This window comes from Oreochromis niloticus, linkage group LG13, assembly GCF_001858045.2.
Source record: "Oreochromis niloticus isolate F11D_XX linkage group LG13, O_niloticus_UMD_NMBU, whole genome shotgun sequence".
Taxonomy (NCBI): Eukaryota; Metazoa; Chordata; class Actinopteri; order Cichliformes; family Cichlidae; genus Oreochromis; species Oreochromis niloticus.
The window spans coordinates 20,008,939-20,034,601 of record NC_031978.2 but is presented as its reverse complement, the minus strand read 5'-3'; the positions used below and the strand labels follow the sequence as shown (position 1 = coordinate 20,034,601).

General features: G+C 38.1%; 1 protein-coding gene across 1 annotated transcript; it reads right to left on the bottom strand.

The window, feature by feature from the left end:
* Positions 1–413: 413 nt before the first annotated feature.
* Positions 414–24,586, bottom strand: prim2 (DNA primase subunit 2). Its single transcript, XM_003441131.5, has 14 exons — positions 24,461–24,586; positions 23,497–23,646; positions 23,260–23,372; positions 22,508–22,602; positions 22,286–22,406; positions 20,141–20,236; positions 18,994–19,131; positions 15,847–15,914; positions 14,728–14,800; positions 14,302–14,487; positions 7,547–7,673; positions 7,271–7,353; positions 4,969–5,037; positions 414–2,708 (listed from the first exon to the last, which is right to left on the bottom strand). The coding sequence occupies exons 2-14, from the start codon at positions 23,639–23,641 to the stop codon at positions 2,481–2,483; spliced, it is 1,542 nt and encodes a 513-aa protein (XP_003441179.1). The 5' UTR covers positions 23,642–23,646; positions 24,461–24,586; the 3' UTR covers positions 414–2,480.
* Between the last annotated feature and the right edge of the window lie 1,077 nt (positions 24,587–25,663).

Here is a 25,663-nt window from a genome sequence, read left to right as displayed (position 1 = left end):
TTTTCCACTATAAAGAAAGAGGGGAAAAAAAGAAGCAGCAACAAGTACATGACTCTAAACTCACCAAACTAAAAATCCATCCACCAATCACCTGCTTAACTGGGAGCGAGGGGGCCTCCAGCTTATCCAGCTGACACTGGAGCTAGGCAGAGTAAGCCCTGGCGAGGTTTCCAGACTATTGCAGGCCTTCACCTCAAGATTTCATTAATTTAACCTGCAACAGGCTTTTTTTCTAGAAAAGCTCAAACTTTTTAGATTGAAAAAAAAAATTGAGACAGCGGAGCGACAACAAGGACTCTGGCTCATTTAAAAAGAACTAAACACTGCCAAATCCTCCCACTGAAAAGCTAACACTCCGTAATGACTGCAAACCATTTATTAGATCTGAAATAAGGACTGAGACAGTTATCAAATACATTTTGCTAATTTTAATACAGCTCAAGGGTGAGATGTACAAGTATGCATTATTAGATGCTATCTAATCCTTAAAAAGAAATAAACTACGTGCACGCAAATCTCCAAATTAACCAGAGCTGCCTCTGGTGAGGCGTACTGAATAACAAATGACACTGCTGCAAATTTAGTCCCCTGGGTAAAATTATGCTGCATTAGGACAAAAAGATACATCATGCGCTGAGCAGAAACGAACAATAGAGTCAGAGAAGTAATCATTACCACTGATGAATAACCTTTTGATTCGCTGTGGTGCTCTTTCACATCCCAACAAATAACAATTGAGTATTTTTTACGTTTTCTGTAACTGGCTCATAGTTTAAGCTTAAGGTGCCTCTTTAAATTTTTTAACTGTTAGTCAATATTATTTGCCTGTGCATGGGAAAACAGATGAACTTGGGGATTTTCCAGATTGCAGTGCATTCACAAAGCTGCAATAAAGACATGGACGTCACTTTCCATATGAGGCTTCTGAAACAAATGCTGCGATTACGTCTTGGATTATGTTTCTCACCCTTTGCATAATGCACCATCCCCACAGTACACCCCTGGTCCATGTAATGACTACAGGAAGAGAACAAATCACACAACGAAAGCAAGTTCATGACTAATGATTGTAAATCCATTTGAAGGAGATAAACACAGTCCTAGTCAACTGCCTGCCCACAGTCTAAGAAAGTGCCAGCTTTGTCAGATGTAGTCATGCTCCACCAAATATTAAACATCAAGGGTCTCTTGCTGACAGCAGCCCGGCTGTGCACTGTTATCCAGTTGCCTTATTATACTGAATAAATCCTCTCCATGTCAAGCACCATGCTTGGATTTTAAGACCTAATTTAATTCCAGCCATGTGCAGCTCGGGCGCTCTGATGTTTAAAGTGAGAGACACTGATGCAGGATGGTTTGCATATGCCAGAGGAAGTCGTGAAACAGAGAAATGTGCATTAATGGTACAAATTATTATGTTTTTGGTCATCATCAGGGACATTTGGCTAAAGTCATCTATGATTAAATTACAGATTGAGGTTTCCACAAAATGACCCAAATGTTTCCTCCAGCCTCCTGAAAAATGCATTTACATTCATAAACTAACACTGCTGTCCCTCTAATTGGATCCAAAGTTAGCAGTCTGGTAAAGTGCATAGTATGAGGGGAGATAAGAGCACAAAACTGTACCTCCTAAAGAACCGAGATTAGAGGAGCCGTCTGTGTTGCTAATTCCACAGCAGCACAAAAAGGTTAGACTTTTAGACAGCCACCTTTTCTTTTTTTTAAAACAAATTATTGAGCTGAGGCTCAAGAGGAAAGTGAGGAAATATCTCTTGACCACGTATGCTTTGAATAAATTGCATTGTGCACTAGGAGGCAATATTCCAAGGCAGCATAATACAAGTGTGGAAATTGTTTATTTTCATCCGCCCTCCTGCCACCATTCATCCATACTGCTGCCAGCAAATACAATGACATTGTTTTTGAGACAGCTGGGAAATGTTCTAGTCATCACCCCCCAAACCATGTCTCTGCCAAAATACTGTGCACTGAGAATATAAGCCATCTGAGTTCAGACCAGTGTAAAAACAAAGAAAGAAAACAAACCAAGAGAGCAGTTTTAACGCATGGTTACGCAGAAATAAATGCAGGATCACGGACATGTGAGCAAAGAATATCATACAGCGGGAAAAAAGAAAAGAAACGTCTGTGTGAATTTTTGAAAGGCTGAATCAAAACCTGCAATAAAGAAAATAGAAAAAAAACATTTTTAGACAAAATACAAAAGCTTACTGTCTCAATTATAGATTTTTTATGCAATTTTTGGTCATAATCTTTCTATTTTTCCTTTCAATGAGCACTGTGGTGCACTCCTTTAATTTTCTTCACTTTTTCTCCCAAAGTCTGCTATGCTGGAACTAAAAGACTGAAAGACAGATTTTCAACTTTAATACTTAATATAACAATTTAGGGAATTTGTAAGATTTAGGAGAATTCAGAGGATGTCCAGAGATACAGAATTATTTGAAATATGAGACTCAAGCATCTTGAAAGAAAGAGTCCAAATCTTCTGTCATCTCGGCCAAATGTTGGGAGGTGTTTGCTGCCACCTCTTGAGTTGCGGTGGATCCTTTGGAGGCGGCGTTTTCCTGTGACCTCTGCGGAGCATCCATCTCTCTCTTTATGTCCTTGCCTCCACCCAGAAGTTTCTGGCTCTCCAGAAAGTACTGGTTGGGGTGATTGAGTGAGAAAGATGAGTCTTCAATCTGTTTTTTTAAAAAAGGGTAAAAAAAGAGAGAAACCACATGAGAGGGAAGGTCAGGAGATAGGAAGAACAGCAGGTTTAGTTTTCGTAAAAGTGGCAGGTTGCTAGCGCAATGATTGACTGATTCAATGAAATGTCACCTGTTATAAGACGGTCATTTAACATCTCCGTCAGTGAGGGTGATGTGCAATGGTTTACTAATTTACTAACGATTTACTAATGAGGACAGGAGGCTTTCACAGCCACATTAGTGAGCAAAGTCACCTGCTAACTACTCTATCAGAGCACAGTGAAAAGATGAAATGGCCTTTCAGGAAATAAAAATGTCAAAATCATTCATGATGAGTAAAAAACCCATTAATCAATTAGCGGATGGAATACAAATTCTCTTTCTGTGACCTTTTCTGTGATTTTTAAATAATTAGGTAATTTGATTGATGTTTTCAAAACATTTCATTGTGGAAAAAGTAAAAGATTTAAAATACCCAAACAGCATGTCGGCATCTTCAGTTACCAAGGAAATATTTCACTGGCTATTCGTACCTATTGAACCGCTAGTACCGGCCTTCCTTTTAATAGTATTTTAAGGTATCTGCAAGTAGACCTAAATGGTAGTCCGTCAGCTCCTAACATTTCTCTGGCTCAACAAAGTCAGCCTCTCTCTCTTTTTTTTAAGCTGTTGGGATGATAAAAATTAAAAATGTGCATTCAGTCTGTATATATTGCCATGTGAGGCAAATAAATTTATTTTACACGTGACTGCAAAACATACTGTTTGTTATTTTATTATTTGTTTGCCTGGAGAAAATAAATGTACATGTAATGACTTTAACTAAACAAGTGACCCACAAATTCTAAATGAAAAACGATACACAACCCAAGTAGCCCCGGGAATATTCCCCACAAAGGAACATCAGAGCAGATGTTCAACACCAGCACAGTTTATATCAGTGAACCAAATTTTGTTGCGCTACTTAATTATACGGATAATAATGACAGCAAAGATATATTTTACCAGTAGTAACTGTTCCAGTTGGTAAGATTTTCAATATTTAAAAATCTTCCTATAATGAGCAGCAAAAAGATAAGGCACAAAGTAGACATAAGTAAGTCAATCTTTATTAAATTAGAGTAAATTAGACTTCTAATGTATATCGAAATAAAAATGATTGACATTATGTTTTAAAAAGAAGATATGCATGTAAAGTTCTGGAAATCTACAGATTTCAGATTGACATGTAACTTGATAAACACAAGCTAATGATCTATGGTTTAAATTAAGACCATGTTGAATTGTACTACTAGATGTACTATTAATGTACTTATACACAGGGATTTCACTGCCCAAACCTAGCAGACCACTGTTTCGTTTATACTGCTTTAGTAGAGTGAAGAGATATAAATCACTGACAGAAAGACTGAATTTTAAAAATCTATCTAAATTCATGTAGTGTACATTTTTATACACTGAGTCCATTTTAATAAAGATAGAAACTTGTAATAACACTAAATATTTACCTTACTAAAAGTGCAATGTGTCATTTTCCCCTATCAGCATTAATTGTAGTGATGCCTTCCTTTTGACAACTGAACACAATTGCCTGTTGGTTTGTGAGCTAGTGGTTTTAGGCCTCATGTGAGGCCTGGATCTTTTCATTACGCACCGAGTTAAAGGTCAAACATGAAGTCGCCACATCCTGACTTATACCTTGCTGTTAATGTTAGTGTAATATAAGTATATGTATAGATGTGCTTAACAGGATAAACTCAGTATTAAAGTGTTTATTAAGGTAGAATTAGCTGTAAAGTTTGACTTGTTCCTGAAGCCAGAGGTGTTGCCCCCTGCTGGCCAGTAGAATGAATGAACTTCCACGCTGACCTCTACTGTCCATTCACACTATACAAGAAGCTGTGTAAATGCAGGGCATCCATGTGTGCAAACCCCAGCTGAATGACCTGAACGATCTGCAGTAACAAGAAAATGTGTTGTCACTTTCAGTCCTAGCTTTACTGACTGAACAGGATGATGACTCACGCACATAAAACAGCTTAAATTAAATAAGCATCCACAGGGGGGCAAAATAGATTGGAATGCTATAATAAACCTATGAAAATTAAGCGGCTGTGACAGACAGCTAATGATGGATGGGATGACAGTTTTGGGTCTCTCCTGAGCCTTCATGCATGAGATGTAAGGACCGAACCCCTGCCTCTGACACAGGTACCCCTGGTTACTCCCTGCATCAAATGACTCCACTTACATTGTGTGTCAGCTCAAAGTATTTCTGGCATGCCAGCTGGTAGTGCATTCCTTTAACCAGCTCCAGGATCTGCAATAAAAGACACAGTTCACAAAAATGAAGGTTAAACTTCTACACCTTAGATACTGATACAGCAACTCTACAGAGAATACTGTTGCCAATTTTTGCTTCGCCAGCCCTCTATTTAAAATGACTTTATCCCTTTTTTTTAGTTAATCAACATGACAGAAGTGAATACATTCTTAAAAAAATTTCTTCAAACCTAATAAAAACAGATCACATACATATTTAGGCTAATCTAAATATTCATGCCCTGGGTCAGCTCTTTGGAGAATAACCAGTGGCAATGATTACAGATCTCAATTTTGGGTGATTTCTACTTTTTTTTTTTTTCCTTCTGAAGCTCTACAAAGCTGAAAAGGGAGAGGGTGAACACCCAGCCTGCAGCCCAACTTTTTACTGGGTCACATAAGAACGGCAACGTTCTGGTAATAAAGCCACTGTAGTGTGCAGTGAGACTGCATACTCGGGGTGAGTGACCTGCTGAAAAAAGAAAAATCCCAAGTTATCAGTACTCACTAAGAGAGAGACACTTCTGAGGAGTCTGCCTGAACTTGGTTCCTTCATTATTCCCCAGATTCCTGAAGGCTGCCTCCAGCGTGAAACTGCCACCAGCATGCTAAACACTGAGGCTGGGGTTAGATCAGTGTCGAGCTACGCACAGTTTCAGTCAGACTTTGCCGTTTTTATCAGAGCTTTAGTTTGCTTAGTGGAATATGAGGAGCATTTGCTAAAATGCACACAAACGATGGATAATAAAGGAAAAATACAAGCTGTGTTATTATGGTAAGACTTTTACTTTGTGAGGTTTATTTCTGAAGGTTCCTCTGGGATTATAGAACAACATCTTAGATTCACAAGACATTTCGTGATACTATTACAGCCTTTTAGCTTTTACCTATCTTTACCTTTTTGGTCTCTTGGAAATAAATCTCTTTTGTCAATCCCTGATTGATGTTGCATGTACATAGGAATATCTGTACAGACATTCTTCCCGACTTGACATGTCCTCTGGCAACCTCATGGTGTGAATATATACCCAAACATCTCTACAAATGCTGCACAGATTGCCATAAATTATTGACTTTTATATTAGTTTTTCACCTTCTTTTGTAAGCAATCTGCACATCATCTTCCTGCTGATTGGTGGGTTCACCAATTTTTAAAAGGCTATTTCTTATTATTAAAATCTCAAAATATGTATATTGTAATTGTATTTACCTGTACTGATTTTTCTCTGTGTAAAACTGCTCCAAATCAAAGCTGTACCACGTGGCATTAGCTTGTCCCCATCAGGTGTGTGACCAAAAAGGTGATAATGTAGGGTCAAGTGATTAAAGCCCAGCGACCAGTCCAAGACTATCTGTGATGGAACACTGCATTTCCAGATTGATTGACCAGTCATTGATGGAGGCTGATGGCAGTCGCTGGGAAATCGATTGCTAAAGACCCGGTCACATAGGCCTAGAGGCAGGTCATTGATTGGCAACCACCAATCGTTAGGGTATATGCTGACTCAAAAAACTTCTTGCAATTGTTTTGGTCACCAGCAGATTGCTGCAGTCCCGCGTAGTTTGCATGAAACACACCAACTTGTCTCCAAACACTTCAAAGTCAAAGCTGTGCCTCAGTGTTAAAGCAAACATGCTTTAGCAAATTTTGAAGGAGAACATTCTCCTTTTCTGCCCTTGGAATATGTTACTACCACTCGGCTAGCAGTTAGCCAGAAGACTAGTGGGGGTCTTACGTGCAAACTACGGGCGACAATGGCAATCTACAAGTAAACATGTATTTTTTTTTTTTTGGTGCAGCACCATATTCGTGAACAATTTCACAAAGCGACAGCCAGCAACCTCCAGCAAACACTCAGTCGGAGAACACACTTTGCAAGTGGTGGCTGTGTCACACCGAATATAGCAGATAACTCCCAAGCAATGTGTGTGTTGCACACACAGACATAAATTTTTTTTTTTAAACCCCAAAAAACAAAACAGGCTTTATTCTGCAAAGGAAATTTACCATATTTAAGACCAACTGCCATCAGCTACTGACATGAGTACTATTTGGTGGTTTCTAAATTAATTCTTTGACAGTTTTTATAAATCCAATAAGAATGCTGGCTGAGTTTTGTGAGACTGAAGAAGAAACATAACCCACATGCTGTCCCCAGTCAGAGAAGGGAATTGTGGCTAGAGGGCTGTTCAACCATTTGACAAACCGACTGTGGACAGATGGCACCCACCTGATTGATTCCACTGGGAGACACTTTGTACACTTGAAGCTTCTGCTTCAGCAGCTCTGGGTCGCTGTGACGGAATGGACATCCTACAAAGATAAGACGGGATTTTATTTAAAGGGAAAAAAAATGCAAATAAAGAATTTCAACAGTTGGAAGAAAATAAAGGAGCATGAAAGCACATTAAACTATAACTGCAGATTTGCACAGATTTAGCGAACACATAGCAAAATGTGTTACTGTTTCCAAGCCAACCACTTCTTCCAACAGCCGTCAACTCACCATGATGGTCTCCTTGGCTGGGTGGGTTTGATAAAATCACCTTCATGCAACTGTAGGGGGTGTAGTCTGTTCGCTTGCCTTCTTTGCCAAACATGTGGCGGATGCTGTAGGCATATGCTTTGTCAAACTACAGAAAGGGAGAGAAGGAGAGAGGAAGCGAAAGGCATTAGTGAGGATGAGGGTGTAAGAGGGACAAGGTAAGGGTGAAAAGAGTCATTGTCATACATCATGTCAGTTTTGACAGGGTGTTTTCCTCAATGAAATATAGAGCTATTAGAGAGAACCTGCTGTAGAGGTGTCGCCACACTCGAGATAGTTGAACCACGGATGCTGTAATATGGCCATCTTTCTCAGAACTTTTGCCCACTGCCCTGTAGAAGGACTCAATTCAATATGAAGTAGATTTTAAATTCAACAAAAAAGGCCCCAGAACACAGTTTAATGTGCACAGCACTTTTGTAATCCTCAGTGTGCAGCTCACATTCAGATGAGCAGTTCAATCCTCTAAACTGCTCTAATGAGTTTACTGAATGTAGAGCAAGCATTTTATATTTCAGTACAGGAGTTGTTGGTGTGTGTGCATTGTGTAACAGGCGTTTTGGATTCAACCTATTGAAGGTGACATGCTCAACATGCCAGTCGTTTTAGCTTTGACCTGCCTTTCGCCCAGTGGCAGCTGGGACAGGCTCCAGCCCCCTATGATCCCAAACTGGAAAGCAAATTAAGAAAATTGATGATATTATGGGATGGATATGCTGAATACATGGACTGTAATGACTACTTTTTATATTTTATAGACTTTAAAAAAAAATTATTGACAGATTTCTTGACAGTGAAAATTATCGTGTTTTTTGCCCTGCATAGACTTGAATATTTTCATTTATACAACTTTGCATTAGTACTGACCATCAAGTGTACAGTCAGACTGAATTTACACTCAGATAAAGCCAGGGCTTGTTATATCTTATTCAACAGTTCAAGGGCTTAAAGGTAGCAGAACTATGCAAATCCTGATTTGATATCTTGAAAACCCTTTACCTGATCTGCCCTAAAAGTAGGAGATCAAAGTCAAGGACACACATGAACTGTATGACAGACCTCTGAAACCCTTCTCATCATCTTCCAGCTAGTTATACTTTTTGATGGGGGTCATTTTACACAATCTTTGCAGTGAACTTTTTATTGCACAGTAATTCTGTGCAGTCATTAAAATGCATTACAGTGACCGTGCCTCTAAAAATCAGAGTGTAAAATACACAGAGCGCGCTCTGACACTGGCAGAACACAATCAACATGACTGCACCCATCATAACACATTAATGTTGCAATAAAACCCTGCAAACTTACTAATGTGCCAAGCTGCAGTGGCAATTTAAAAACTTGTAAAACCTTCTTTAAGTACGATAAATCAAATAATAAATATAAGAGGTCTTTTCCTGATTTAAGACTCCCTTACTCTATTAAAACAAAGCACAGGAACTCCACCAGTGTTACAGCGTATTTAAGATGTTACCTGGAATTTAAAAAAACGATCATTTCTAAGCTAAAAGTGCCACAAAGCCTCAAAAACGATACTAAACAGTCATTTGTCCCAGCAAAGCTGAGGTAAAGCACAACCTGCCGCGTGAATGAAACCCCTCTAAATGTGTTTTTTAATGTTTTTGTCTTGCCTCAACCTACACTTCAGATAATCCTGGATATACCCCGATACAGCTGACCCCCAAACTGCAAAATTTACAAAAAGATGCATTCAATGGAGTTGAGCCAAAGCTGCTCTTATGCATATCTTGGCTCATGGGACTACATCACTATAACATCCCCCCACACTCTACAGCACATTCACAAAATCCTGAATTAGGTCACAATCAAAGGGATTACTTATATATGTATGTGTGTGTGTGTGTGTGTGTGTGTGTGTGTGTGTGTGTGTGTGTGTGTGTGTGTGTGTGTGTGTGTGTGTGTGTGTGTGTGTGTGTGTGTATAAACTTGGCATGGCTTCTTAGGCTCAGCCCATAGTGACTGATGTGCTTATAGCTCCAATCCCTCTTATGTTAAATACCATTATAATACATTCCCCTTTCAATCTGCACAACGAGCCTTTTCACACCAAAAAACAACAACATAAAGGTGAGTGACTATAAAATGCAGGAGCAGCACACGAGTTAAGTACTTTGATGTTGCAGAAAAGAAGACATTGATCGCTTTTTAAAAAGGTCATTCACGCAAAATTAGCATTTAACTAAATGGCAGAAAAATTAGAGCAGCGAAGGCACTGAAACACAAAATCTGTAACTCATGAAACAGCTTAAATTAAATGGGAAGACTTAAAAAAAACTTTAAAAAAAAACCATCACTGTGACAGCTAGAATTTTAAGGAATTTTTAAATTTTAGCCTATTTTGACATGTCACACTAGGAAAACCGTGTGTGTGTGTGTGTGTTTGGAGGGGGTTGGCATTGGTTTCTTCAGCTTCAGAGTCTTGGTGTTGCTGTCTCACTGTCAAAAGTGTCATGGCTGACCGTTCTGCCTTAAAAGCACAGGGCCACAATGTTACTAGCAACACCTGTGTCATATCTGCTATCCCATGTCATAACTTTTGCAGTAGGTGCCCATTATAGCTTCACCAATACCGAATTTGACATCACTGCCAAGACACACAGGCTGTTATTCTTGCCAACAGATGCCATAAATTACAATTTTGAAGAATTGTGACCAAAATATTGCCACTGGGTAGCTTTTAAATTCAGCATGAGCAGTAAAAATGAAGGAAACTCTCGGACTATCTGGTTTGTAAACATTATATATCACATAAGTGGTGTACTGGCAAATATTCTGTTAAATTGGGTCTGGAATTGAGTTTTTCAAGCTGCTGAAATAGTGAGAAAAGACACAAAAATTCTAATTAATTCCTACATCCTGATCCTACTAATGAGTTGAATGTTGTCATTTTGTATTTATAGACCTTTTTTTGAAAAAAAAAAAAAAAAAGAGAGAGAGCGAGAGAAAGAAAAAAGTCATTAAGACAAAAATTATCTCAGGCTTTATTTTATATGGGGTAGCAACAAAGAAGCGTGGGGCTCCTTTTAAATTATACTGAAAATACTAGAGATAAAAATAGCATGGTGCACATTTGTAACACATCTCCAAGAGCAGTTAATATAAAGTGTCATCTAATGACTCATTTGTTCCACCTACATTATGAAAGAATGTGTCAGTTAGTGGAAGTTAATTAACCTTAAGTTAACATTTGAAAAACAAGTAGTTTAAAAGCAGGCCTACCCCCTCAAGGCAATGCAGCACACACAAATGTGGTACAAATAGACACTCCTCCAAATGAATTGGCCAACTTCTGTAGCAAGAATAATGGATAGATCAAGTTGATTTCATCAATTTTCTCTCCCCCTCTAGTCTAATATTACATTGCCTCTTCCTCCGGGCCTCCCTTTTGGCAATGCTGCCTCCCATCTTTTTCCTCTGTGCCTGTCGCATACTAATGAGCAAGCTTTGTGCAGCCTGCCACAAAGTGCAGTCCCTGACACAACACATACATCACTGAGAGAGCTGCGATCTGGTCAGCGCGATTCTGCTGCCTCTGCTGTGGAACAAGAGCAGGGCTTTGTGCACGGCTACTTTCTCTGAGAACTTGTACACGGGAACCAAGCCGCCTCATGTACAGGGTGCTAAAGAGGGCTGTGGTATACCATGAGGCTCTCACTGAGACTGCTTTACTAGGGTTAGGCTTCATTAACAGCTTAAAAAAAGAGAATGGAATACCTTTGTGGTTCAAGTAAAATTCATTTTTTAAATATCAGCATTCAAGAAAAAAACAAAACCTCATTGAACTAACCTCCAAAATAGCTATCCTGATGTCAATCATTGTTCGCATCAGTGCAAACCTATTTCTGAGAGCTCCACAAATTATTCAGTGATATTTTTACTTTTCATCTTAGTATGCATGTATCTGTATGTTCTCCAACCAGAATTTACCCTACTTTAACTATTTTTTGGAGTGAGTATCTATATTTAAAATGGCAGAGTACATCTTTTAATAACACTCCTATTAACCGTTCCCAGAACACAAATACTATATATTGCCAAAAAAATATGCTTATTACAATTTCCAATCAAATTTTATGTCCTAAACATGCAACTTTCTGCGGCTTTTATGGACTGCAATCATGCAATAAACAGCAGTGAACAACAGTTTTGTGTCTCTTCGATTAATATTAGACATTAGGGTTGCTAAAATTCATTAGCCTCCCATTGCTTCCATGTACACCGTGCTTCTGCAAAGCTGGTCTTTCCCATCCAGCAAAAAGATTTGAACCTTACAAATGACAAAGCACCTGCTGTCTATGCAGCTACAACCATGTGCATCTTTGTGTATCCATTCTGGTCAGAATCCTGTAATCTGTCTCCTTATTACTCCTTCAACTGAGGCACCATCAAGAAACAGGGGCTCAAGACAGTCCCACATGCTTGGACAAAATGTCTGGCTGATGCAAAACATGACCCAGACTGGAAAGAGCGCAGGCTACCTGGGGTAACATGACCAGGATGCCAGCCGTGTGATCTACTACTACAAATTAGTATTCAAAGACTACAGGGCTCTGGGATCAAGGCCCGTCCATAAGGACAACCACGCCAGACTGCTACATCAGGTGTCTATTCAACTCAGCACAATCACTTCTTGGCACTTGCTGTGCAGTCTGTTAATACTGTATCTTTTGATGAGCACTCAAAGCTGCAATCCACTTATGTGTGAGCTCTGCATGGATGTCAGCATTAGTCAGATCCACAGTATTTCTGCACATCTCATAAAATATAAATGATTTGATGACAGCAGGTCAAAACAGCTCATTCGCAAGTACTCTTGCAACTAACACAACCAACGTTTTCTCAATGCATCTTTTCATCTAGAACAAATGCACCAGGAGTTAGAGTTTTCCAGAATATACTACAAGACAATGAAAGCTACCCATTTAAGAAAATAAAGCTGACAAATATTTTGGATTTTGCATGTCGAGTAGTGCAAGTAATTAAAGTGAATATAATTGCTGACTAATCAGCTCTTAAATTAGGTTGGAACAGAGCAGCAAACAGTAATAAAATGTAACAGTGAGTCAAGTGTGGAAGAGCAAAACACACTCAAAGAATTGGTTGAGTAAGGTATGCTTAACCCGATAAGTTTAGATCCCAACTTTAGGAGAGATTGTTTTCACATCTAATGAACATTAGAGTGCATCTTTTAGGAAATGTGATATCTCAAGAAATTCCCAAATGGCCACACTGTGGATGGAGCATTTTAAAACAAAAAGCCTACTCAAAAACCACAGGGCAGCCATATTTCACGTCTAAGATAGCCCAGACAAGGTGAGGCATGTGAGGTTTTCCAACATTCTGTAGTGCTTACTGTAAAAGCAACTAAAAAAGCAACTTGATACAATGAGAGAAATTAAGAAGTTATTTTCTTGATAGATGATAAGGAAATGCTTTAACATTTATATGACCAGACTTTGAATCGATGTACGCATGCCAGACCAATTCAGAGACATCCCATCTAACAAAGGAGGTATGATCACAAAGTCCTGCAAGGCTGCAAACCAAAAATACTTTGTGCGCTTTGATGCATAAGGCATCAAAGGGAAGGCTTGAACTGTGGTGAGTACAACACAAAGCGCTCGAAAATATGCTTGTTTTTTGACATCAACAAAAAAGTCTCCACCTTTAAAGGCTGTTATTTTTCACACAGAGAGGAAATCCAGCATGCATGGCGAGTAAGTGTGTTCATATCGCTGGAAGCCAGAGGTGAATAAGAGGATGGCCTTGAAAGTGAATAGCAGCATAGTTTGTGCTTTTAATAAACCCACTGAACTTTCTGATCACACCTCCTGAAGTATCTGCAACTATGGTGAATGAACACGGGAAACAAAAATCCCCTGCCTGTTAACATAACACAAACAACACGATCATATCCAAACTTTTAGAGTCAAGTCAAAAAAAATCTAAAAAATTAATAGTCTAATAAATTTATATTTAAAGCCTTACAAGACTAAAAAGCATGATTCATAGCTACTTAACTCCACAGCATGAAATTCTATTTGTTCTATCTGAGCTGGTCCATTATGTGGAGTCTCCTGTCACTTCTCTCCCTTACTCACATAAAGAGTGAGCGTTTTCTTCATGCAGAACAATTTTAATGTCTTTACTGTGTCTGTCTCCTACCGAGAGACATAATAACCCAACTCATAACCACTTCAGTTTTCATTAGCCTCATCAAAGCACTGAGTGCACCTAATGACACCAGTGAACTTTCCTTCAATCAATAAAGCTTTGATGGAGCCACTTAATCTCCAATAAAAACAGCCCCACCCACTGAAGTGTTGAACAGACCAGACCAGAAACCCTCAGTCTGAGAAATTCAGACATCACTATATCACTATATTTTACTTAACTTCCAGCAACACATGTACCATCATATGTTGTAAAATAAACAAGTACGTTTTGAAATTGGATCAAATTTAGTCTGTAAAATAATAAAAAACTGTAGCCCATGTCATTTCTGGGATGGGTGAACGGTTACTGAGTGATGCCTGTATGTTATGTAACATTTTGTTGACTATGAACCAATTATGAATAGGATGGACTGAACCACCCTTCGCCAGGAGAGCAGGTAGAAGGCATCTGTTGACTTTTTGTTTTAAAGATACTCAGAAAATATTCATTTACAAAGCATTAAAATGTATCACCATTACCTTGTCTGCATCCACTTTGCCTCTTATGAACTCCATTTTCCAGAACTGCAGTGCCTGCTCCAAAGACAGGCCGATACCTTTGAGGAAGAGACCATATTGCATCCGACCTCCATGGCGGAGATGATGGTTTTCTCTAAGAGACTGGTGGAGCTGCCTCATACACAATGGGAATGACTTCCCTGAAAGCTGTAAGCAGGTAATTGTTAATGACCAACTTGAAGAAATGTATTATATAATTTATATTTTCCTACAATTATCTATTTTGCATCTATGGAGTACAAAGGATATTAATTAAGTGAAATTAAACACCACATATTTTTGTATTCACTGCCCCAGACCAGCAATAAGGCCCTTCTATGCAAAAAGGCACCTTGAAGAATTTGCCATGTGAAGAAATTTCAAGAACAGATGTTTAAAGCAACTTACTGAATCAATCTGATCCAAGGAGATTTTCCCAACATTCTTCTGGATGCTGTAATCCTGTCCCACATATGCATGACTAAAAGAAGAGAAACAATACATTATGTGTGTGTGTGTGTGTGTGTGTGTGTGTGTGTGTGTGTGTGTGTGTGTGTGTGTGTGTGTGTGTGTGTATATACATACATATACAGATATATAGAGAGAGAGAGAGAGATAGAGAGAGAGAGAGAGAGAGAGAGAGAGAGAGAGAGAGAGAGATAGATATACACACACATCTATCTATCTATCTATCTATCGATACAATTTTTTCCTCCTACATATTATGACTGGCTCTGTGTGTGTAAGTGGCATTATTTAAAGTGTAAGCATTTAGGAACCACACCAACTCATGGCAGACCACGCAAAATTACAGAGTGCTGAGGCACACAGTACATAAAGGTTGTCAATGATCTGCTGACTCAATGACCGCAGAGCCTCAAACCTGTGCACCAGGAGCTTCATATCATAGGCTTCCTGGTTGAACAGCACCTTTAGATGCTATAGCACTTTTGGCCATACAGTCTATTCAGTGTTTACTTTTTGCCAGGAAATTAAAGTAGAAAACTCAAATGATCTTTTTTAGATACATTCAGCAGATTTAAAAGTATTATACAAACACCCATAACAGCTTAAGATGACGTCTTCATTTGTCTTGCTTTGTCCAACCAAGACTACAAATAATAAAAAGAAGCCAAAATCAAAATATTTTCTATCAACTCAAAGATCTATACCGTTTATTCCCTTACCTTGTTCTTAAAACTGCGACTGTCTCTCTGTCTCATAATTACCCATATGAACTAACACGACTATCATCTAATATTTTCTCCCAGAAGAGCAGCAGGCATGGTAGATAAAACAGTGCACAAGTTGGATATTTCTAGTAACCTTATGATGGAAGAAGCATTATGCTGAACACGCACTAAGGGGCAAAAAGTTTCCACAACATCTGGATATTATTTAAAGGGTCAGTCTGAGTTAACTCAGACCAACCAAAGACACTTTGGTGCAGAAGATCAGTTATGCTAGAAGTCTTTTTCATGGTCACACTGGCAAAACAGCAGCGATGTTATTCATCCTGCTTCTTACCTGAGGTGGTTAAGGAGAGGTTGGAGCCGTTCATCAGAATGCACTGCTGGTAGCGAGCGAGCTGTCAACTGCAGGAGAGATGGGCATCACATGAGTAATGGCAAACAGTCTAGGTCAAAGTGTTATAACGGCCCAACATTGCAGGTTAAGTGCACCTGATTCGTTTTAAACTATTTGCACTTTAAAGTAGCGCACAGAATCTCGTAATTAAAACTGTCTTTCTGGACCGCCGTTATCCAAACAGATCAGAAACGTGTAAACAATTTAAACTAAAAGTTTAAATTGTATCTATCATTAAAGACTTTGATTATGTGTTGCTCAGTGTTTACTAATTTCCAACGAAAAAAAGAAAAAAGGAAATTGCTGGCTGTGTGATCAATCCTGCGACACCAATGAGAATCCACGACATTCAAAACAAATTACAAAAATCCTGATTTACTAAATGTATGCTTGCAGCCTCTTGTCAGCTTAGTGTGTCAACGCCCTTAAGAGTGATAACGTTAATGCATCTCCATGCAACCTTGGCTTAAAAAACAGTAAGATGATTTTTCTGACTTCAGGTTGAGCGAATCATTTATGCAACACATTTTAACACCATCCTAAAACATGTGACAGCAACTGTCAGGCTATTCTTTACAACATCCTCTGACTTGCAGCTTTCACATGCTGTCTCAGTCTAAAAACAGTCAGCTGTAGGCCTGAATTATGGTTTTTCATTTTAAAACAAACAAAACAAAACAAAACAAAAAACTGACTCTTGAGTTTTGGCCAGTTCAAGGTCTGCCTTACCCATGCACCAAAGACATTTTAAGATGCAGCATTCTGTTTGTTAAAATGAACAACAAACCAATAAATGGAGTCACATGGAGAGGCAGCTTTCCGTTTCATACCTTTTTAATGACACGTTCTCTGTGATGTCCCCTTGCTGTCCCCAGCGAAGGAGAATAACCATTACAGTAACACACTGGCTCAGTTACAAGAATAATAGTTTTGTTGAATTATTCCATTCCAGCAGTTAGTGGTCTGGATAATTACCTGAAAATTGGAGAATTGCAGAACCGAACAAAGTTGGTCTTTTTTATTTGAGCTTTATTTTTCTCTTCTAATTTGGAAAAGCTGGTCCTGCCTGATCAACTATTATATGTCAACAATAATGCAAATGTAGTGACTTCCTGTATTATACCATCCACGCAAACAGGTTTGCCGACACTGGTTATACTACAACCTGAGAGGGTTTCAGAATCATAGGGAAAACTTCACCTAAATGGTACACTTCTTTCTTTTTGAGAACTAAAAAGCACCAAATTGCTCTGCATTTATTCTCAGCTACATCTAAAACTACTCTCAGAAATCACAATCCGATCATCCTGGTTATCAAACAATTCATTTAGACAGAAGGGAGTTTTAGATAAGTAGTTCAAATTGCGGGAAAGCATTTTAGCTCAGTGGCTCAAAGAAGCTCACTCTTTGTCATGAGGACACGATATTAACTGAGAAGACAGTGAAAGTGGCTACTCTCTTACAGTGACAGACAACATAACACAACCACATCACAAAAGCTGAAGTGTGCATTGAAATGATTTTCTCTTAGAACTGCCGCTCCATTGTTTAAACTACCAGACTCCAAATGTGGTGTCTCGTTTAACTTAAAAACCTTTGCTAAAATCAGCGCTCTAGTTTAAAACACTACACGGAAGACTGATGTACAATTATAGAGGGGAAATCAATATGAAAGGTATGTACGGTAATGGCTGACACATATTTTGCAGTACTGATAACAAACTGTATGTGAAAAAAGCAAATGAAATAATCATGAAATTTTTTTCAAACTGGTGCCTTTTAATAAACTCAAAGGAGGTCTTTGGCTGTGTTACAACATGTGGCTGTACAAAGGAATAATTTTGTCATGTAGTGTAAATGTATGTCTATCGTCTACTGGTTAATTAGGATGTGAGAACCTGGGTATTGATGTTTTGATAGGTGAATATAGTGAACTCTGACCACCCGATGTGGATCTATACCAGGAAAAGAGCCAATTTTCAGCAAAGGGTGCCAAACTATAAAACACTGACCCCTCATATCGATCCAATATTTACTCCACCTTACTGTACCAATTAATGAGCAGTGTGGTCTACTTCAGACAACTTTGAGTTTCTTCCTACATTTTCAGCTTCTTGTGCCAAACATAAAGCAACATCTTCCCTATAACGCTTTTAAAAAGTGGCTTCTCTAATCTACAAATATGTGTAATTCTTGTATCCACCGCTCTTACCACTCAATAACACAAAATGTAATTCACAAATACTGGTAACTGTAATGAAATAAAATATTATTTTCTGTGTCTCAGTACAGCAAGTCATCTATTTTAAGATTTCTTGCCTAATTAACGTTAATTAATGTCTATTCATAAACCACAAACTGACACTGCCTTTAGTTGCTGCTCCTTGTGCCCATTTCGCCATCTGGACTGCTTGCCACCATGGAGCTGGACTTGGGTTGTCTTCTCACATATATTATATATTTACAAAAAAAAGGAAAAAAAAAGGCCTCTGGTTCCCAAAACATTGCATTTCAAGTCCCTCAGGACATTCTAAGCAATGCAAAAGCTTGGTGATATGGTGCCATCATAAACCCCCTTCAGCAGCCTTTAAAAAAACATCATGCCTGCAGGGACAATAAGCACTTTCCTACTAGATGTCCCCAATCTTTCCTCCAGACATTTTATGTCACATGTGCATACTTATTCCCCTCATTTGAACCCTGTGTTTCTACCATTTCCCTCGGGGCACTGAAAGCAACAATGGCAATTTAATAATTCTCCTTATGGAATCGGGGATTCTGCATGCGCAAATGGCATGAAAATGGCCACTAGTGTAAAATAATATAAAGTGAAGGTGTGATGGAGTGAGTCACAAAGGTGATGATTAAAGATGGTGTTGTACTGGAGGCAATAAAATGGGCCTACATTTTACTGTAGTCTGAACAATACTGGAGTTTAAAGTATATGCAGATTTGGGGGTCTTAAAAAGCTCAGATTTAAGCTTGAACTCTTATGTTTAGGCTTGAAAAGCAACAAAATGCTGAGAATTCTCAATTGTGCTTCTTCATTATTGTGTTAACAAAACAAAAAAATAAAATTTCACTTACTGCAAGAGCTTTCGACAGCCTTGTGCGGAAATCATTGAGAACAATGGTGACAATATCCTGATGGGGAATGTACGCATAGCCTTGTTTGAGGTACACTTTCCTCAGTCGCACAAGATCCAGGGCATCTTGAAAAGGCACCTTTAAAATGCAATGACAGTTGGAAGAAGAAAAAAAAACAATTAAATCATGAATGTGTTCACAATGTAAAGGCCAGCCGTGTGTCCTTAGTAATTTGGCTGCTTAAATTGTGATCCAAGGATACAATTTAAGCTCAGCAAACCAAATGGGATGATTTACATTCTCCCAGTGAAAATGATTGTCAGTAGCAAGGAAATTCAAATTAAACTCCAGTCGTAGATTTTAAATTCTGTTAATAGAAAAACTGCATTTAATCCATTTGCATGTTAAATCATTATGAGTAGAGACTTGACTGACAGAACATAATCACAGCCTTTAAAAGATTTGCCTACTATGCACATCAGATTATACAACATAATGTCAATGCATTTCTTTAGTAAGAGTAAGATAAACACATGTGGCGCTGTAATTCTACATTTGGAAAAGCAGGATTTTTCCATAATGTTGGTTTAAACTGCCCCGGGGAGAAATATTTGCTCATTTATTTCATATCGGTGATGATCTGTCTCTATCTGATGAGATACTGGCTCCCGGGGATGAGGAGTTTATTAAAAAAAAAAAAAAAAAAAAGTAGAGCTAAGCAGACAAATCAGAGTTTTACTCCAGTGTATAAAAGTACTCTCACACAGGTAAGCATTACACAATACATACAATGCAAATGAGAAAGCTTGAGTGGTAATTTGTCCAAGTCTAATACTGGACAAAAAGAAGACGTTACAAAACGCTCCTCTTCACAAAGGGATCCAAGATGTTCTGCAAAGTCTGAACAACCTACCTTACACCATATATTATCATGCGCTGTGCTATTAGCTTTAATGATCACTACTTCAAAAACTCTCCTGAATGACTCTTAACTATGCAGAAAGAGAAATCAAGCCATCATGACACATCAACCTAACAGGGCCACTGTCTAGATGTCTTGGAAGTTACATTCACTCTGTGATGTGTTCGTGAATATATGTCTTATATACGTCTCCCATCACTACATGCAAAGACATGAGCAGCTCACCTTGTAAAACTCGTGTTCCATCACAGTGATTCCACTGACGCCAAAGCTGGAGTTTATAAGTTGATCCTTCAGCTTCAGCTTCTCCTCACTGCTAATCTGAAAAGTTGTGAGATTTCCGTGAGGAGCTGCATAAGCTGAACTGTTAATATGATGTTAATAAGCTTGTGGAAAACAAACATTGTTTAAAAAACAAAACAAAAGCCTAAAGTTCGCTTTTCATTCTTGCTTACACTTGAGTCCCACCCCGCCACCACCATGTTATCCAAACCTACTGTAGTTCTTTCCTTTTGTGAGCCTAAAAGCAAAACAGAGACTAAGTACACTACAATAGTGTTTTACATTTATGTCTTGAGATTTATTATTAAAAAAATAATAATAATAATAATACACACATATTTGAAATATAATTTCTTCACAATTAAACCTATTACTGAATAGGGCCAACTTTTTAAAGATGGAAGATGTTATCATGATTGAACAGCTCCACCTAGTGAAAATACAACTGAACACCACTATGCTGTGTATAGAAACAACTTGCATGGATTCAGGCCCGTGTCCTCGACATACTCTGAGCCTGACTTAGAAACAAAATCCAAGATATATTTTCTAAAACACATTATGGTGAAGAGGCACTTTTACATTTGACTTTACACTTTCTCACACCAACATCATCCTTTTTGTTAAACATATTTGCAAATTATTTTACAATTATGCTTTTGTCACATTAATTGTATAATTTTACTAATATGAAACTTGTAAAGTCGTTCCCATATTTCTATTCTGAACATTTACGTTCGTCTTTCAATGTCAGTACAGAAACACAGTTGGGTGAATTAGAACGTTTTCACAGGATTGCAAGAAGTCCTGTGAAAAACTAAATCCACTCTTAGTGTTAACTGGCATCAGCACCTCTATAAAAGTAGAAATTTTGGCAGATTACTAGTCTGGAGAAAACAGCTGAAACTGGGGCATTGTGTTAATACAATGCCACAACATTCCCAAAAAGCGGATAACCCAGCAAATTACCCCAAGCTAAGGCCATTTAATGGTAAGAGAGACTGCAAAAACCCAGAGTCTGAAGCCCTCATTTAGCATGTGAAATGTTAAAATAAATGTAAAAGCATGGCTTAGGTTTGCAAAGTTGCATCTGGATTTCTGGATCAATGTTAATTGGACAGAGGAGACCAATGTAGACATGTTCGGCCTTAATGTACAGCACCACGTTTGGTAAAAACTAAACACAGCATTTCAACACAAACACCTCGGACCAACTGTCAAGCCTTATGATAGAGGGCTGATGATTTAGGCTTGTTTTGCAGCCACAGGACCTGGACACCTTGCAACCATGGAGTCGACCATAAACTCCTCTGTGTATCAAAGTTTTCCAGATTAAATGTGAGGCCATCTGCCTCACAGATACAGTTTGGATGAAACTGGTCATGCAACAGGACAATCAGCCTCATTTATTAATATCTATGTGGAAAAGGTCTTACTCCGCAAATTTCTTCCCACTCAAAATTACCACCAGATTTAGGATTATTATTATTTATTTTGATCTTACCACGATGCATACAATAGTAAATCATAGCTGTTCGGAACCAACAGTCCCATAGACTCGCCTTACAATTTGCATACTATCTGCCCCGCCCCAATTTTTTTCATATAAGGAAACATATTTACTTTCAGGGAAGCAGAGAAAATAGTGATTGTTCTTAGAGAGAAGCCTGCACCTCTAGGCAAGAAATAAGGAGAAAAGCTGTAGAAAAATAAGTAATAGTGTTTGAGGTCCAAGGAGGCAGCTGGAAGAGAAGCAGCTTTCCAAAGTGTTTCCACTGGACTGATGACTGTTTTTTTTTTTTTTTAAATTAATTAATTAATTAAAACTCTCAGGCTGAAATGATGGGAGAGAAGAATATAATTTTCCCAGAGAAACTCACTGTAGCTAAGTAAAAAAAAAAAAAAAAAAGCTTGAAGGTGATATAAAAAAAGACAAATTGTGTGTTTCTGAATAAGTCACAATCACAAGAAGACACAAATTTCAAGTTTCCAGTTGGAATTTTTTTTGGTGGTAAGCCTCCTCAACTATAATTTCCAGAACAAACCTGTTTTTGAAATGTGCCAAGTGTTTTCTTTAGGAAAGCTTACTGTGTCATAGCGGAGATTATTCTTGTGAAGAAATTCCAGTTGTTGTTTTGGGTCCAAGTCATTAAAACGGAAGCGGAAAAGATCAACTTCCTGTTGTATAAACCAGCGCCTCAGATCTTCCCTTTGAGAGACAAATGGAAATAAACATTTATCTTTTGCAGCTGAACAACTTCTATTCTGACCACATCTTTCAGTATTCCTAAATGGAGACTAAAGACTTACGTTTGGCAGTAGGCCAGTCTGAGAATGAAGTGGGAGATATGGTCTTTTCTTCGTTTTTCATATTCAGTTGGTCCACTTTGAGATTTCTTGTCATCCTTAAGGGTTAGAAAACAATTAGGTAATTTGAAAGACAAATAGATGTCAATCATCTAATCATCACTCACCACTTCTTGTCATGTTGTACAGTTTTTTATTTTATGTACATATATGAAAAAATGATCACATACTAAAAGTCATTTTTACGGTAGCTGTACACTAACTTCCATTATCTCAGGCTCTTGTAATTCAGCATAGGGTCTTAAAATGTTAGTAAATGAGTCACGTTTTCTGCAACACCCAGCAGTGTCTCTTCTTTACTAATACAAATACATTTTATTGCTAAATCATGCTATTTCATCACTATTGCAAAGAGAATTTGATGGATCCTGCGCAAGCTTAAGTTCTAGGGCATCAAAGTCAACACTGTGTTAATACACATTGAGCTATACACTGGCCTTACTCTAAAAGCTATGACAGTTTATTAGATACGTCTCACTGCCATTTTAAGGGGATCACAAGCACCATGAAGTGCAGTGCGATATTACAGGACCCTAACCAAATCCAAACCCTGTGTTTTCATTAAAACACGTAACAGGTAGAAGTTTAAAAAGAAATCTCTTTGTGATAAAGCTTTAGCTGAAGTTGTTGAAAACATAATGCAATAACGGACTCACTAATACTCTTTAAAGTTGCATAATGGGAAACATACTCACAGCATCTGGTCTGTAAGGAAAGTTCAGAGCTTTAAGCTCTTTCTCAAGTTTGCTTATATACAGGTCTGTAAGCTTGACATGGCTCACTCCCAAATTCTCCACAGTCTTCAACACTACAGTGGCAACAGACATTAGTAACCACATGTCCTAAATAAAATGTATTTCACAAGAGCAGAGAAAACAATGCTTACAGTAATTTTCATCATTTGAATTTCACTAGTATGAGACAAATCTTACACTTCAGTCGTTCCACAGCAAATGTTTCAAATTCAGAGAGAGAGATGTTTTCAAGAGGAGGCTGTCCATAAAACTGCAGGTGCTGCCCATAGAGCTCCGACTGAGGGTTAATGCTATTCTTCTTTCTTCTGCCTCCAAACTGCATAGTGCCTGATGTTAAGAGAAATCATGTATGTTTTCATGTACCACTTGGTAACAAGCTGGGTCCCAAACCTGCCATATCTGATGCAGTGAGCCATTTACCAAAGCGACCTTCAATACAAATTCATGACAATTAAATAAGCTGTTCTCATTTCAAAATGCATAACGCGTGATTTTGCCATTTTCTCTTTACTAGGAGTTGAATAAATAAAACACACTATTGTGGAGAAGACCCGAGCGACCTTTTAAACGCTTATGACTAACAAACATTAAGAAATTCATTGGCCTTTGATTTGACACAGTAAAGGATGCTGCTATACAAAATCAGAACAAACGAATTGCTGCAGGCATCTGCTATTAACCATTAACCAGTCTGTGCAGAAGTGGCACCCGGTATAACTTAAAGCAAAACTTGGCAAACGGAGTTTCTCCTTGACTAATCTTCATCACAGTCGCTCAATTAGGGATTAAAGAAAAGAGTCGAAATGTTTCTGACAGCTAGAAATTAGCCTCTACAGACAAACTGAACTGACAGGGTGAAGCTAGTTGGTTTGTTATGTTACACTGGCTCAGCAGTCAGTAACTGTCGTTCTCATAAACTCAATTTTTACGTTCGAGGCTAAATGTAGCCGCTAACTGAGACTATTTAGCTTATGTTAACAATAGAGCCCATAGCAAGAAGTTAATGGTAGGGAGAAAAACTCCAAATTTGACGTTTGCTAGGTATCAAATTTGAGTTTAAACTGCGTTGAAAAGACCGAGCTCGAACACAGCCCGAGAAACTTATTTCACGGTTCAGGATATAATACTGTCGTTACATTACCGATTAGATGACGGTTTTAGAGTCCTAATAACGCAGTCCCGCCAAACAAAGTGGGCTGTTCAACAAACGCGGGTTAAAAATATGACGTTGCATCCGACACCGGAAGAGAACGAAAGTTGTGAAGTGGTGTGTACTCGTTTTACTTTTCAGCACAGCCCGTCCCGTCTCTCAAAATAACGATGACCTCCATGAAAACTCAAGCAAAAAGTTTCTTTTAAAAGGATATTACCCAAATTTGTCATTTCACACTATGTTTCCATTTCTGTTTTTTTGGCGTTTGAACCAAATCCAACACAAACTCACGGGCCCATGTGTATTACATAACAAACGCCCCAATAAAACGCGGGTTCTTCTTATCTTCAAATACAGAAAATCTTTGTTTTTCAAACGATTAATAACAGTTTTAAAATTAAACCCAGATATTAAAAATAAATCATTCAGAAACCCATTTCATTTTCCAAATGCCCATTTGATAAGGTTGGTTGGACTGATTTTCTTCTGAAATATCACTACTCCACAGACAGTTTACCTATCAGATCAGCAAATATCCACAAATAAGGATTACTGGCACGTCCTTAGCATATAAACTTCTCTTCACACAGACACTGCATATGGATATACGGGTGTATATGCAGGAATGAATGAAACACCGCATGTTTGACACAAGAATGTTAGTTTTAAAATAAACAGAATATATTCTGTAAAGCACTTTCTGGAAAGGTTTAAATTCCATGTCATTTATAACTGTGATTTCTGTGGTCGAAATAGATCAGACATTTCGCATTTATTTTTCCAGTGTATGTAATCCAAAATATTGTGGTTTGACGTACAAAAGTTTTGTATTTAGAGAAATTGGTAAATGGTCATGTTATATTATAGAGACATTTTAGTTTATTTTGTGGCTAACTCAATAAACAAACAAAAAAATTCTAACCCAACTTCTGGTCATTTTTGGTAAGTTTCATATGCATACAGTAAAATGAACCTATACAAAACCAAAACGTCGTTACGTTTTTAACTGACATCAACCATTACTACAATTTTCTCAGCAGACGGTTAGGTGTTTTCTGCCTTTTAAAAAAATGAAGCTGCAGTTATTTAAAGTTATTTAACTAACTATTTGAAAGTTTCACATTAATGACACATATTCAGAAAGGGAGCAACTGTAGTGGAAATTAAATGTACTCCCTTTTAACACATTTC

Bases quoted from the DNA above. Each gene is read 5' to 3' on its own strand.
- prim2 (XM_003441131.5), bottom strand. From the start codon at position 23,641: ATGCAGTTTGGAGGCAGAAGAAAGAAGAATAGCATTAACCCTCAGTCG. The intron at 19,132-20,140 runs GTGAGCTGCTCA...TGCATTTTAAAG, and splicing joins TGGAACACGAGTTTTACAAG to GTGCCTTTTCAAGATGCCCT. The intron at 14,801-15,846 runs GTAAGAAGCAGG...CTCTTCTTTTAG, and splicing joins CCTCTCCTTAACCACCTCAG to TCATGCATATGTGGGACAGG.